The 14,546-nt window shown below is 33.2% G+C and overlaps 1 protein-coding gene across 1 annotated transcript; it reads left to right on the top strand.

The window, feature by feature from the left end:
* Positions 1-10,756: 10,756 nt before the first annotated feature.
* On the top strand, positions 10,757-11,995 carry LOC139901102 (uncharacterized mitochondrial protein AtMg00310-like). The gene is made up of 2 exons (XM_071883841.1): positions 10,757-11,424; positions 11,782-11,995. Exons 1-2 carry the CDS (start codon positions 10,757-10,759, stop codon positions 11,993-11,995), a joined length of 882 nt encoding a protein of 293 aa, XP_071739942.1.
* Positions 11,996-14,546: the final 2,551 nt, after the last annotated feature.

Here is a 14,546-nt window from a genome sequence, read left to right on the forward strand (position 1 = left end):
GCCATAACGGTTATGTTCCACAAGACCAAGGATGGGAAGTAATCCCAGTAAAACCAGAATGCATGACTTGTTTCTGGACATATGAATTACGTGTCTTTATTGCCTTTGCTGAACGACTTGTGTACTAGCTAGAATTATCTTCACAACAATCTTGTATAAAATTTATTGTGTGCTATATTTCATGCTATATGTAAAATAAGCGGTATTGTAAGTTTGTAAAATATTGTGTAAAAGTTTGAACGCGAAATATTATTATAATCAGTTTTTCATATAGAATTGTAGTAGTTGAATTGTATATTAGCTACTAAGTATGAACTTAACGGGTATGTACTACCCGAATTTAAACTTATAAAACGCTAATATGAAGAAAAAGCTTTTATAAATGAGTTCATATTATGCTACGAAATACTATTAACTACTCTTAATATTCTGTATGATTAACTTGTTCCATTTGACTATTTTGAAGGAAATGGCACCGACTACTCGACACACCGTGAATATGAATGATGAGGAATTCCGTACTTTTCTAGCTTCAAACATAGCCGCAGTACAGGCTGCGCTACATACCAACAATAACCTTGGATCTAGCAGTACAGGAAATCGTGTAGGATGCACCTACAAAGAATTCACTGCCTGCAAACCTTTGGAATTTGATGGAACCGAAGGACCGATCGGATTGAAACGGTGGACCGAGAAGGTCGAATCGGTATTTGCCATAAGTAAGTGTACTGAAGAGGAAAAAGTGAAGTACGCTATGCATACCTTCACAGGTTCTGCGTTAACATGGTGGAATACCTATCTAGAGCAAGTGGGACAAGACGATGCGTACGCACTACCGTGGTCAGCATTCAAGCACTTGATGAACGAGAAGTACCGTCCCAGAACCGAGGTCAATAAGCTCAAGACAGAACTTAGAGGGTTACGAACCCAAGGATTTGATATTACCACGTACGAAAGACGATTCACAGAATTGTGCCTATTGTGTCCGGGAGCATTCGAAGATGAGGAAGAGAAGATCGACGCATTTGTGAAAGGATTACCGGAAAGAATCCAAGAAGATATAAGTTCACACGAGCCCGCCTCCATACAACAGGCATGTAGAATGGCTCACAAACTAGTGAACCAGATTGAAGAAAGAATTAAAGAACAGACTGCTGAAGAGGCCAATGTGAAGCAAGTCAAAAGAAAGTGGGAGGAAAACGGTGATAAGAATCACCAATACAACAACAACAGCAATTACAACAATAATCGCAACAATTATCCCAACAATCGCAGCATCAATCGCAACTACAACAAACGGCCCAACAACAACAACAACAACAACAACAACAACAGCAACTACAACAATCATCCTAACAACAATAATAACTGCAACAACAACAACAACAATCAGAAGCAGCTATGCCAAAGGTGTGAAAAGTATCACTCGGGGTTCTGCACCAAATTTTGCAACAAGTGTAAAAGAAATGGTCATAGCGCGGCGAAGTGTGAGGTCTACGGACCAGGGGTTAATAGAACGAAAGGAACAAATGGTGTCGGAACGAGTAATGGCGGAGCAAGTAGTGTCGGAGCAAGTTATGCTAATGTAGTTTGTTATAAATGTGGAAAACCGGGCCACATTATTAGAAATTGCCCGAACCAGGAGAACACGAATGGACAAGGCCGCGGAAGAGTTTTCAATATTAATGCGGCAGAGGCACAGGAAGACCCAGAGCTTGTTACGGGTACGTTTCTTATTGACAATAAATCTACTTACGTTTTATTTGATTCGGGTGCGGATAGAAGCTATATGAGTAGAGATTTTTATGCTAAATTAAGTTTTCCATTGACGCCTTTGGATAGTAAATTTTTACTCGAATTAGCAAATGGTAAATTAATTTCAGCAGATAATATATGTCGGAATCGAGAAATTAAACTGGTTAGCGAAACATTTAAGATTGATTTGATACCAGTAGAGTTAGGGAGTTTTGATGTGATAATCGGTATGGACTGGTTGAAAGAAGTGAAAGCAGAGATCGTTTGTTACAAAAATGCAATTCACATTATACGAGAAAAAGGAAAACCCTTAATGGTGTACGGAGAAAAGGGCAACACGAAGCTACATCTTATTAGTAATTTGAAGGCACAAAAACTAATAAGAAAAGGTTGCTATGCTGTTCTAGCACACATCGAGAAAGTACAAACTGAAGAAAAGAGCATCAATGATGTTCCCATTGCAAAAGAATTTTCCGATGTATTTCTGAAAGAATTACCTGGATTACCCCCACATCGATCCGATGAATTTCAAATAGATCTTGTACCAGGAGCTGCACCAATAGCTCGTGCTCCTTACAGATTCACACCCAGCGAGATGAAAGAACTGCAAAGCCAATTACAAGAACTTTTAGAGCGTGGTTTCATTCGACCAAGCACATCACCGTGGGGAGCTCCTGTTTTGTTTGTCAAGAAGAAAGATGGTACATTCAGGTTGTGTATCGACTACCGAGAGTTGAACAAACTTACCATCAAGAACCGCTACCCACTACCGAGAATCGACGACTTATTTGATCAACTACAAGGCTCGTCTGTTTATTCAAAGATTGACTTACATTCCGGGTATCATCAAATGCGGGTGAAAGAAGATGATATTCCAAATACTGCTTTCAGAACACGTTACGGTCATTACGATTTTATGGTCATGCCGTTTGGTTTAACTAATGCACCAGCTGTGTTCATGGACCTTATGAACCGAGTGTGTGGACCATACCTTGACAAGTTTGTCATTTTTTTCATTGATGACATACTTATTTACTCAAAGAATGACCAAGAACACGGTGAACATTTGAGAAAGGTGTTAGAAGTATTGAGGAAGGAAGAATTATACGCTAAGTTTTCAAAGTGTGCATTTTGGTTGGAAGAAGTTCAATTCCTCGGTCACATAGTGAACAAAGAAGGTATTAAGGTGGATCCAGCAAAGATAGAAACTGTTGAAAAGTGGGAAACCCCGAAAACTCCGAAACACATACGCCAGTTTTTAGGACTAGTTGGTTACTACAGAAGGTTCATCCAAGACTTTTCCAGAATAGCAAAACCCTTGACTGCATTAACGTATAAAGGTAAGAAATTTGAATGGAATGATGAACAAGAGAAAGCATTTCAGTTATTGAAGAAAAAGCTAACTACGGCACCTATATTGTCATTGCCTGAAGGGAATGATGATTTTGTGATTTATTGTGATGCATCAAAGCAAGGTCTCAGTTGTGTATTAATGCAACGAACGAAGGTGATTGCTTATGCGTCTAGACAATTGAAGATTCACGAACAAAATTATACGACGCATGATTTGGAATTAGGCGTGGTTGTTTTTGCATTAAAGACTTGGAGGCACTACTTATATGGGGTCAAAAGTATTATATATACCGACCACAAAAGTCTTCAACACATATTTAATCAGAAACAACTGAATATGAGGCAGCGTAGGTGGATTGAATTGTTGAATGATTACGACTTTGAGATTCGTTACCACCCGGGGAAGGCAAATGTGGTAGCCGATGCCTTGAGCAGGAAGGACAGAGAACCCATTCGAGTAAAATCTATGAATATAATGATTCATAATAACCTTACTACTCAAATAAAGGAGGCGCAACAAGGAGTTTTAAAAGAGGGAAATTTAAAGGATGAAATACCCAAAGGATCGGAGAAGCATCTTAATATTCGGGAAGACGGAACCCGGTATAGGGCTGAAAGGATTTGGGTACCAAAATTTGAAGATATGAGAGAAATGGTACTTAGAGAAGCTCATAAAACCAGATACTCAATACATCCTAGAACGGGGAAGATGTACAAGGATCTCAAGAAACATTTTTGATGGCCGGATATGAAAGTCGATGTTGCTAAATACGTAGGAGAATGTTTGATGTGTTCTAAGGTCAAAGCTGAGCATCAGAAACCATCAGGTCTACTTCAACAACCCGAAATCTTGGAATGGAAATGGGAAAACATTACCATAGATTTCATCACTAAATTGCCAAGGACTGCAAGTGGTTTTGATACTATTTGGGTAATAGTTGATCGTCTCACCAAATCAGCACACTTCCTGCCAATAAGAGAAGATGACAAGATGGAGAAGTTAGCATGACTGTATTTGAAGGAAGTCGTCTCCAGACATGGAATACCAATCTCTATTATCTCTGATAGGGATGGCAGATTTATTTCAAGATTCTGGCAGACATTACAGCAAGCATTAGGAACTCGTCTAGACATGAGTACTGCCTATCATCCACAAACTGATGGGCAGAGCGAAAGGACGATACAAACGCTTGAAGACATGCTACGAGCATGTGTTATTGATTTCAGAAACAGTTGGGATCGACATCTACCGTTAGCAGAATTTTCCTACAACAACAGCTACCATTCAAGCATTGAGATGGCGCCGTTTGAAGCACTTTATGGTAGAAAGTCCAGGTCTCTGATTTTTTGGAGTGAAGTGGGGGATAGACAGATTACGGGTTCGGAGATTATACAAGAAACTACCGAGAAGATCATCCAAATTCAACAACGGTTGAAAACCGCCCAAAGTCGACAAAAGAGCTACGCTGATATTAAAAGAAAAGATATAGAATTTGAAATTGGAGAGATGGTCATGCTTAAAGTTGCACCTTGGAAAGGCGTTGTTCGATTTGGTAAACGAGGGAAATTAAATCCAAGGTATATTGGACCATTCAAGATTATTGATCGTGTCGGACCAGTAGCTTACCGACTTGAGTTACCTCAACAAATCGCGGCTGTACATAACACTTTCCACATCTCGAATTTGAAGAAATGTTTTGCTAAAGAAGATCTCACTATTCCGTTAGATGAAATCCAAATCAACGAAAAACTCCAATTCATCGAAGAACCCGTCGAAATAATGGATCGTGAGGTTAAAAGACTTAAGCAAAACAAGATACCAATTGTTAAGGTTCGATGGAATGCTCGTAGAGGACCCGAATTCACCTGGGAGCATGAAGATCAGATGAAGAAGAAATACTCGCATCTATTTCCAGAAGATTCGTCAACACCTTCAACAGCTTAAAATTTCGGGACGAAATTTATTTAACGGGTAGGTACTGTAGTGACCCGAACTTTTCCATGTTTATATATATATTAATTGAGATTGATATTTACATGATTAAATGTTTCCAACATGTTAAGCAATCAAACTTGTTAAGACTTGATTAATTGAAATATGTTTCATATAGACAATTGACCACCCAAGTTGACCGGTGATTCACGAACGTTAAAACTTGTAAAAACTATATGATGACATATATATGGATATATATATAGTTAACATGATACTATGATAAGTAAAAATATCAGTAAGTATATTAACAATGAACTACATATGTAAAAACAAGACTACTAACTTAATGATTTTTAAACGAGACATATATGTAACGATTATCGTTGTAAAGACATTTAATGTATATATATCATATTAAGAGATATTCATACATGATAATATCATGATAGTATAATAATTTAAAATCTCATTTGATATTATAAACATTGGGTTAACAACATTTAACAAGATCGTTAACCTAAAGGTTTCAAAACAACACTTACATGTAACGACTAACGATGACTAAACGACTCAGTTAAAATGTATATACATGTAGTGTTTTAATATGTATTTATACACTTTTGAAAGACTTCAATACACTTATCAAAATACTTCTACTTAACAAAAATGCTTACAATTACATCCTCGTTCAGTTTCATCAACAATTCTACTCGTATGCACCCGTATTCGTACTCGTACAATACACAGCTTTTAGATGTATGTACTATTGGTATATACACTCCAATGATTAGCTCTTAGCAGCCCATGTGAGTCACCTAACACATGTGGGAACCATTATTTGGCAACTAGCATGAAATATCTCATAAAATTACAAAAATATGAGTAATCATTCATGACTTATTTACATGAAAACAAAATTACATATCCTTTATATCTAATCCATACACCAACGACTAAAAACACCTACAAACACTTTCATTCTTCAATTTTCTTCATCTAATTTATCTCTCTCAAGTTCTATCTTCAAGTTCTAAGTGTTCTTCATAAATTCTACAAGTTCTAGTTACATAAAATCAAGAATACTTTCAAGTTGGCTAGCTCACTTCCAATCTTGTAAGGTGATCATCCAACCTCAAGAAATCTTTGTTTATTACAGTAGGTTATCATTCTAATACAAGGTTATAATCATATTCAAACTTTGGTTCAATTTCTATAACTATAACAATCTTATTTCAAGTGATGATCTTACTTGAACTTGTTTTCGTGTCATGATTCTGCTTCAAGAACTTCGAGCCATCCAAGGATCCGTTGAAGCTAGATCCATTTTTCTCTTTTCCAGTAGGTTTATCCAAGGAACTTAAGGTAGTAATGATGTTCATAACATCATTCGATTCATACATATAAAGCTATCTTATTCGAAGGTTTAAACTTGTAATCACTAGAACATAGTTTAGTTAATTCTAAACTTGTTCGCAAACAAAAGTTAATCTTTCTAACTTGACTTTTAAAATCAACTAAACACATGTTCTATATCTATATGATATGCTAACTTACTGATTTAAAACCTGGAAACACGAAAAACACCGTAAAACCGAATTTACGCCGTCGTAGTAACACCGCGGACTGTTTTGGGTTAGTTAATTAAAAACTATGATAAACTTTGATTTAAAAGTTGTTATTCTGAGAAAATGATTTTTATTATGAACATGAAACTATATCCAAAAATTATGGTTAAACTCAAAGTGGAAGTATGTTTTCTAAAATGGTCATCTAGACGTCGTTCTTTCGACTGAAATGACTACGTTTACAAAAACGACTTGTAACTTATTTTTCCGACTATAAACCTATACTTTTTCTGTTTAGATTCATAAAATAGAGTTCAATATGAAACCATAGCAATTTGATTCACTCAAAACGGATTTAAAATGAAGAAGTTATGGGTAAAACAAGATTGGATAATTTTTCTCATTTTAGCTACGTGAAAATTGGTAACAAATCTATTCCAACCATAACTTAATCAACTTGTATTGTATATTATGTAATCTTGAGATACCATAGACACGTATACAATGTTTCGACCTATCATGTCGACACATCTATATATATTTCGGAACAACCATAAACACTCTATATGTGAATGTTGGAGTTAGCTATACAGGGTTGAGGTTGATTCCAAAATATATATAGTTTGAGTTGTGATCAATACTGAGATACATATACACTGGGTCGTGGATTGATTCAAGATAATATTTATCGATTTATTTCTGTACATCTAACTGTAGACAACTAGTTGTAGGTTACTAACGAGGACAGCTGACTTAATAAACTTAAAACATCAAAATATATTAAAAGTGTTATAAATATATTTTGAACATACTTTGATATATATGTATATATTGTTATAGGTTCGTGAATCAACCAGTGGCCAAGTCTTACTTTCCGACGAAGTAAAAATCTGTGAAAGTGAGTTATAGTCCCACTTTTAAAATCTAATATTTTTGGGATGAGAATACATGCAGGTTTTATAAATGATTTACAAAATAGACACAAGTACGTGAAACTACATTCTATGGTTGAATTATCGAAATCGAATATGCCCCTTTTTATTAAGTCTGGTAATCTAAGAATTAAGGAACAGACACCCTAATTGACGCGAATCCTAAAGATAGATCTATTGGGCCTAACAAACCCCATCCAAAGTACCGGATGCTTTAGTACTTCGAAATTTATATCATATCCGAAGGGTGTCCCGGAATGATGCGGATATTCTTAAATATGCATCTTGTTAATGTTGGTTACCAGGTGTTCACCATATGAATGATTTTTATCTCTATGTATGGGATGTGTATTGAAATATGAAATCTTGTGGTCTATTATTATGATTTGATATATATAGGTTAAACCTATAACTCACCAACATTTTTGTTGACGTTTTAAGCATGTTTATTCTCAGGTGATTATTAAGAGCTTCCGCTGTCGTATACTTAAATAAGGACGAGATTTGGAGTCCATGCTTGTATGATATTGTGTAAAAACTGCATTCAAGAAACTTATTTTATTGTAACATATTTGTATTGTAAACCATTATGTAATGGTCGTGTGTAAACAGGATATTTTAGATTATCATTATTTGATAATCTACGTAAAGCTTTTTAAACCTTTATTGATGAAATAAAGGTTATGGTTTGTTTTAAAATGAATGCAGTCTTTGAAAAACGTCTCATATAGAGGTCAAAACCTCGCAACGAAATCAATTAATATGGAACGTTTTTAATCAATAAGAACGGGACATTTCACCTATATTCCCTAATTTCACTTTCACAATATCTAATATGAAGGTTAATTAATTTATCTTATCAACAGTCACGAGGCAATTATTGTAAGGCATATATTGGAATTTAACAGAAATTTCCACCAATATGACTTGCTCTCGCTACTTGACACTTTGTCCTTACTCGAAGATCACTTTACCATTTTTTTTAAATATCGTTAAAAAGGAAAGGTTTTCTAATTCAAAGTGGACCTCTCAATAGAGACTCTTAATCATAATTCAATGTATCTGATAATTCAATCATTTGATATTATCTTCTAATTCCATCGCTAATCATATTGAAACAAATACGTTCATGTAGAGTATTATTCATTTAGTACTTTGTTAATGTTTCAAGTTAATATATACACATATACCTATAATCATATCTGTTCATTTAATGGTTCGTGAATCATTGGAATTTGGTCGGGGTTAAATGAATGTATAAACATAGTTTAAAATTCTTAACAAACTTTGCTTATCATGTCTGAATAATGTAAAGATTAAAGTTTAAATTTGGTCGGAAATTTCTGGGTCGTCACAAAACAGATCACGAAAATAAAAAATGGAAAAGCAGATTTCAAATTAGGTATATGTCTCGTTCATTTATTTTTTTATATGTATTATAGAAAATACTAATAATAATAATAATACAATTAATATTTACTAATAATATTAATAATAATAACTATATTATTAATAATTTTAATCATAATAATAATGATAATAAAAATGATAATAATAGTATTATTAATGATAATAATAAAAGATTGTATTATTTTTATAATAATAATAATATTGATATTAATAATAATGATATTTCTTTATATTAATATTCATGTTAAATATTAATATTAATAATAATACTAATAATAATAATTTTAGTAATGATAATAATGTTAGTAATAACAATAATAATAATAAAAATGATAATTTTAATTATAATTATTAATAATGATAATAATCATTATAAAATGTAATTAATACTATTAATAATAATAATATTATTATTAATAATAAGTTGTATTAATAATAGTGATATTTATAATAGTCTTATCACTTTTAGTAAAAGTGATAATACTAATAATATTAATGATAATAATAATAATTATTAATAATAATAATATTAATAATATTGAGAGTAATAATACTTGTAAATGATAATGATGAGTGATAATAATAATATTAATATAACAATTTAATATTAATACATAATTATTTATAAATAGTGGTTCATGAATCGTCGGAATTACATAAAAGTTAGGTTTAAATTTTATCAGAAATTTCCGGGTTGTTATATGTAATCATTGGTTTCTACTGGTGAACGCGAATCCTATGGATGGATCTATCGGGCTTGACAGCCCCATTTCGAGCTAGTCGCGCTAGCAATTTATATTCGAAATGTATTAGTACTTAGTATTTATTTGAAAATACACCTGTTAAGTGTATATATTGTGTTTGGTAAGGGTATGGAAATGGTTAAGTGATTACCAGGTGACTCATGGTTAATGGAATAATGTTTTATGTTTTCTAACATTTTAAATCTTGTGGTCTAAAGTTTATTCATTTATTTAAACCTATAATTCACTCGACATTTTTGCTGACAGTTTACTCGCATGTTTTCACAGGTACTTGATTAATTGGGCTTCCGCTGTGTTAGAGTGTCTGCATGCATATTTGGCAGATTTTATGGAACATTAAGGTGTTGTTTGTTTTCCTGTCCGCAGACCTTATTATGTCTTATGTCTGCGCACCGGCAGACTTTTTTACTGCAGACAGTTTGTTTTTCTGAAGACATAAGATAAAATAATGTCTTATTATGTCTGCAGCCTCGCAGACTTAGAAATGAGCTTCTAAGTGCTGCAGACAGAATTAAGTTATGTTGCAGATATAAAAACAAATAGTCTTCATTATTCAGCATAAAGACCTTCAGACCACATCTTCTTAACAGACATGGTCCGCAGATCTTCAGACAAAAACATCTTAAAAAACAAATAGCACCTAAAACTTTGCATTCTTTTTGGTTATTTAAACTTATGGGTGTTTGTTGACATGTTTTGGTCAACCTTGGATATTTTAATAAGTTGAGTTGTTTAGAACTACTTATTTTGGTAAATTTCCTTTTTGAGAAACTTTTGAAATAAAGAATGCAATGTTGTTTAATAAATTCATTTAAAGTTCGATCAAGCTGTGGGACCAAGTGACGGAGCCATTAAGGGTACTTGACGGGGCCATCACAGTTTACTTGTTGCTCAGGGCTTACGCCAAGCGTGGCTAAAAGCGCAGTATTTTTCTCCAAAGTCAATACGACGGTGAAAAATCAGATATTTTCGTTATTGCCTTTTGTTGAAGGAGATCTTCCGATTCGGTACTTGGGGTTACCTTTAGTTTTGTCTAGACTTATGCATCGAGATTGTAAGTTTTTGGTGGATAGAGTTCGAGCAAAAATCGGTGATTGGAAGAATAAATTTCTTTCATTTGCAAGTAGAGTGCAACTCATAAATTCAGTCTTCATATCGATGCAAGTGTATTGGTGTTCCGTATTTATTCTTCCAGTAGCGATTATTAAGAATATTGAAAAACTCATTCGGGGTTTTCTTTGGTGCCAAGGGGAGTATAAAACGGTTAAAGCCAAGGTGAAATGGGACGATGTATGTTTACCTAAGGAGGAAGGTGGATTAGGTATTAAACGGTTAAATTATTGGAACACTGTCTTAATGGAATCTCATCTATGGAGGGTTATAACCAATAAGGAGTCGCTTTGGGTGCGTTGGATTCATGAACACAAATTGGTCGAGAGTAATATTTGGGTTGTTACAGTTTCTGCTAACTCTTTTTGGATGTGGCGTAAACTGTTACAAATTCGCTCGTTGGTTCGTGATTTTTTTATTTTTCGTATAGGTGATGGTCGACAAGCTTTTACATGGCTTGACATCTGGTACGTGTCTGGGCCCTTACCCAATGTTATTTCTGTTAATGATATTAATGAGGTAGGTCTCACTATGACAGCTAAAGTTTGTGATCTTGTTAATAACCTGGGTTCTACTTGGCCAGAGGCTTGGTTACAAAGGTACACGACTCTTCAGTAAGTGCAGGTGCCAATCTTAACTGATGAACCTGATAAATTGGGATGGATGGACCTAAACCATCATGTTCATGATTTTTTGGTAAATATTGTTTGGGATACTATTCGGCCGAAACCAAGTAAAGTGTCGTGGTTTAATGTGGTGTGGTTCTCTCAATGTATTCCTAGACATGCTTTTTTATTATGGTTAGTGATGGGAGAGAGGCTCAAGACTCAGGATAGGTTGAAATCGTGGGAGCTACGACATAATCCCGTGCTCATGTGTTCTTTATGTAATCAATGCATGGATTCGGATAATCATTTGTTTTTTGAATATGTGTTTTCTGCAAATGTTTGGAACAGGTTACTAAGCAAGTTTCGGCTAAATTTAGGCATTACCAAATGGAAGCTCATTATGGAAAACATAGCTCGAGTCAATAATCGGAAGTCTGCTCGTTGTGTAGTGGCTAAGCTTTGTTTCGCTGCGGCTGTGTATATGATTTGGAAAGAGAGGAATTATCGAATTTTTAAGCGAGTCAAACGGTCTACAGATCAAGTGTTCGAGGCTATTGTTTAAAATGTCAGACTAAAGTTGACGACGGTTTTTTTTAAACCTTCGGTTCATGTGGATAGATTGAAGGTGGATTGGCAACTCGTTTAAAAGCGTGTTGTCTTGTGTCTTGGTCTAGTTGTCTGCGTCTTTTGGATGTTGTTTAGTTAGTTGGTTGTTTTTTGCTCGGCTGCCAGGTATGCTGGAAGCAGCCGCTTTGTATTGTTATCATTCTTTATTATTTAATAATATTTGCTTGGGGTAATCCATTACCTAAAAAAATATAATACCACAATCAATTATAATAATATTAAATGAAAAATCTTGTTACTGGAAAATAATATTGTTACTGAACAATAATATTGTTATTGACAAATATTAACAAACTGGAACTTTAAATCATTCATATTCGTATATCAAACTATCACAAAAAAAAAATCATTACTCCTTGTATAATTTTAAATCAACAAAAACATCAACTATATCAGTGAAATTCCATAAAGATGTATATTGAGTACCAAAGATATATTAAGAATAAATCAAAACTCAAAATGTATTAAGCTCTTACTATGCTTCACTTGCCATACATTCAGTCCACTTTAATCATAATCATCCCTGCAGCTAATTAAGCCAATTCATCAACGCCTTTGTTTGTGCATAAACGTAAGTCTCGAGTTCATTATAGCGTATTCGTGTATGTTAAGACTATGTACTGGATAATGGATTGTTGGTTGTTAACGTTTACTATTGTGTATACGATCGATTAATTGCATTAAAAGTTAATATACTAACTGTCTATGTAACCGCACGGATACAGTTTGCATCCGTACGAGTACATGTGCAACCGCACAGTTGCATCCTCCAACCGCATGGTTACATGTGTAGACCTTATATATTCAAGGTTTTGGGTTCATTGTTAGGGTAAACACCTCTCTAGTCGTGAATTCGATTGTTTGAAGGTCTAGCACTTTGGTTTACCTATCTATTACGTATTAAAGTTGTTTTTAATCGTTAGATCATAGTTAATTGAGTCGTTTTGATATAAAATCCAATATATAGTTATTTCGCACTTAATATTAAAGATTAGATCGATTAATACCAATTAATCGTTCATAAAGCCTTCACAAATATATCTATTTCAAATTGAAAAACAATCAGAGCTCTATATTATCAAAATCAAAATGTTAATAATTATAAGTGTGTTATAAAATGTCAAAAGTGGCTGCCAATTTTCCACATAAATCCAAGAGTTGTTGTATCTCGTGAAGAACTTTATATTTTATTATTATTTCACCTACCATGTACAGTAAATTATTGTACTATAAATATTGAAGGATGTAAACTTACAGAGATACCACTTTTTTTCAATATATTTCATATACATATTCTCTCTTCTTTCTATTCTATAATTAGAGACTACGTTACTAAAAGGTAGTTAAAAACTCATAAATTATAACACGTTATCAGCACGAAGTGCTCCGTATAATCAATGATTATCTAAGCAAGCACAAGTCACTAATCAAGGTAAGAAATTCTTTAACGATATCTTCTATTATTTATTAGTAAGGTAAATATTATTATCATCGTAAGTAAAATTATATTTATGTAATCTAACTTTTATTAACTTCACTAACATTTATATTTATGTTATTTAAATTATATATGGTCGGTTATACCGCCTGAATTGTATTTATGTAATCTAACTTTTATTAACTTCACTAACATTTATATTTATGTTATTAACTTCACTAACATTTATATTTATGTTATTTAAGTTATATATGGTCGGTTATACCGCCTGAATTATATTTCTGTAATCTAACTCTTATTAACTTCACTAACATTTATTTGTGCGATTAATCATTATTTATTTCATGCATACTAATGTTTATTCTTAAAATTTATTATTTATGCATAATATGTTTATTCTCTTAATCTTCATATTTATACTAAACGTATTTATAGTAATCGTATGTGTACTAATAAATTTATTTTATTAAAATTATTATTAATACAACGAGTACATAACAGTCGTTAACGTCAACTAACGACATTACAACGGTCATATATACATAACGGTTGTTAACGTCAACTGACGACGTTACAATGACTATATTTTTCAAATATAAAATAAACATCTCCATTTTCACATTTTCGCAAATCAATCTTCATTTTCTCAGATTACCACTATCAAAAAGTTTTTTGTAAAGATGATTCACACAAGGATGATTTTTCCTATTGTATTGGTCATACTAACTATCATCATTGTTGCTAATATACCACGGGGTGAACCTATATTCTATCCTGCTCTTGTGGTTTTATCATTGTAATCATGTCATTATTCTGTTGTTTGCTAATTATGAATTTAAAATGATTCTAATTTCATTTTATTATTTTTCTATGAATAGAAGTTGATTATGATTATAATTTATGTTGTTCATCTTTTTGATAATAGAAAATGTCGAATTTAAAAAGGCTTAAATTTGCTCATTTAGAACTAAGTGGGAGCAACTACTTAACATGGGTTATGAATGTAGAAAAACATCTCAAATCAATCGGTATTTTAGAAACCCTGAAT

Source organism: Rutidosis leptorrhynchoides, chromosome 3 (genome assembly GCF_046630445.1).
Source record: "Rutidosis leptorrhynchoides isolate AG116_Rl617_1_P2 chromosome 3, CSIRO_AGI_Rlap_v1, whole genome shotgun sequence".
NCBI lineage: Eukaryota > Viridiplantae > Streptophyta > Magnoliopsida > Asterales > Asteraceae > Rutidosis > Rutidosis leptorrhynchoides.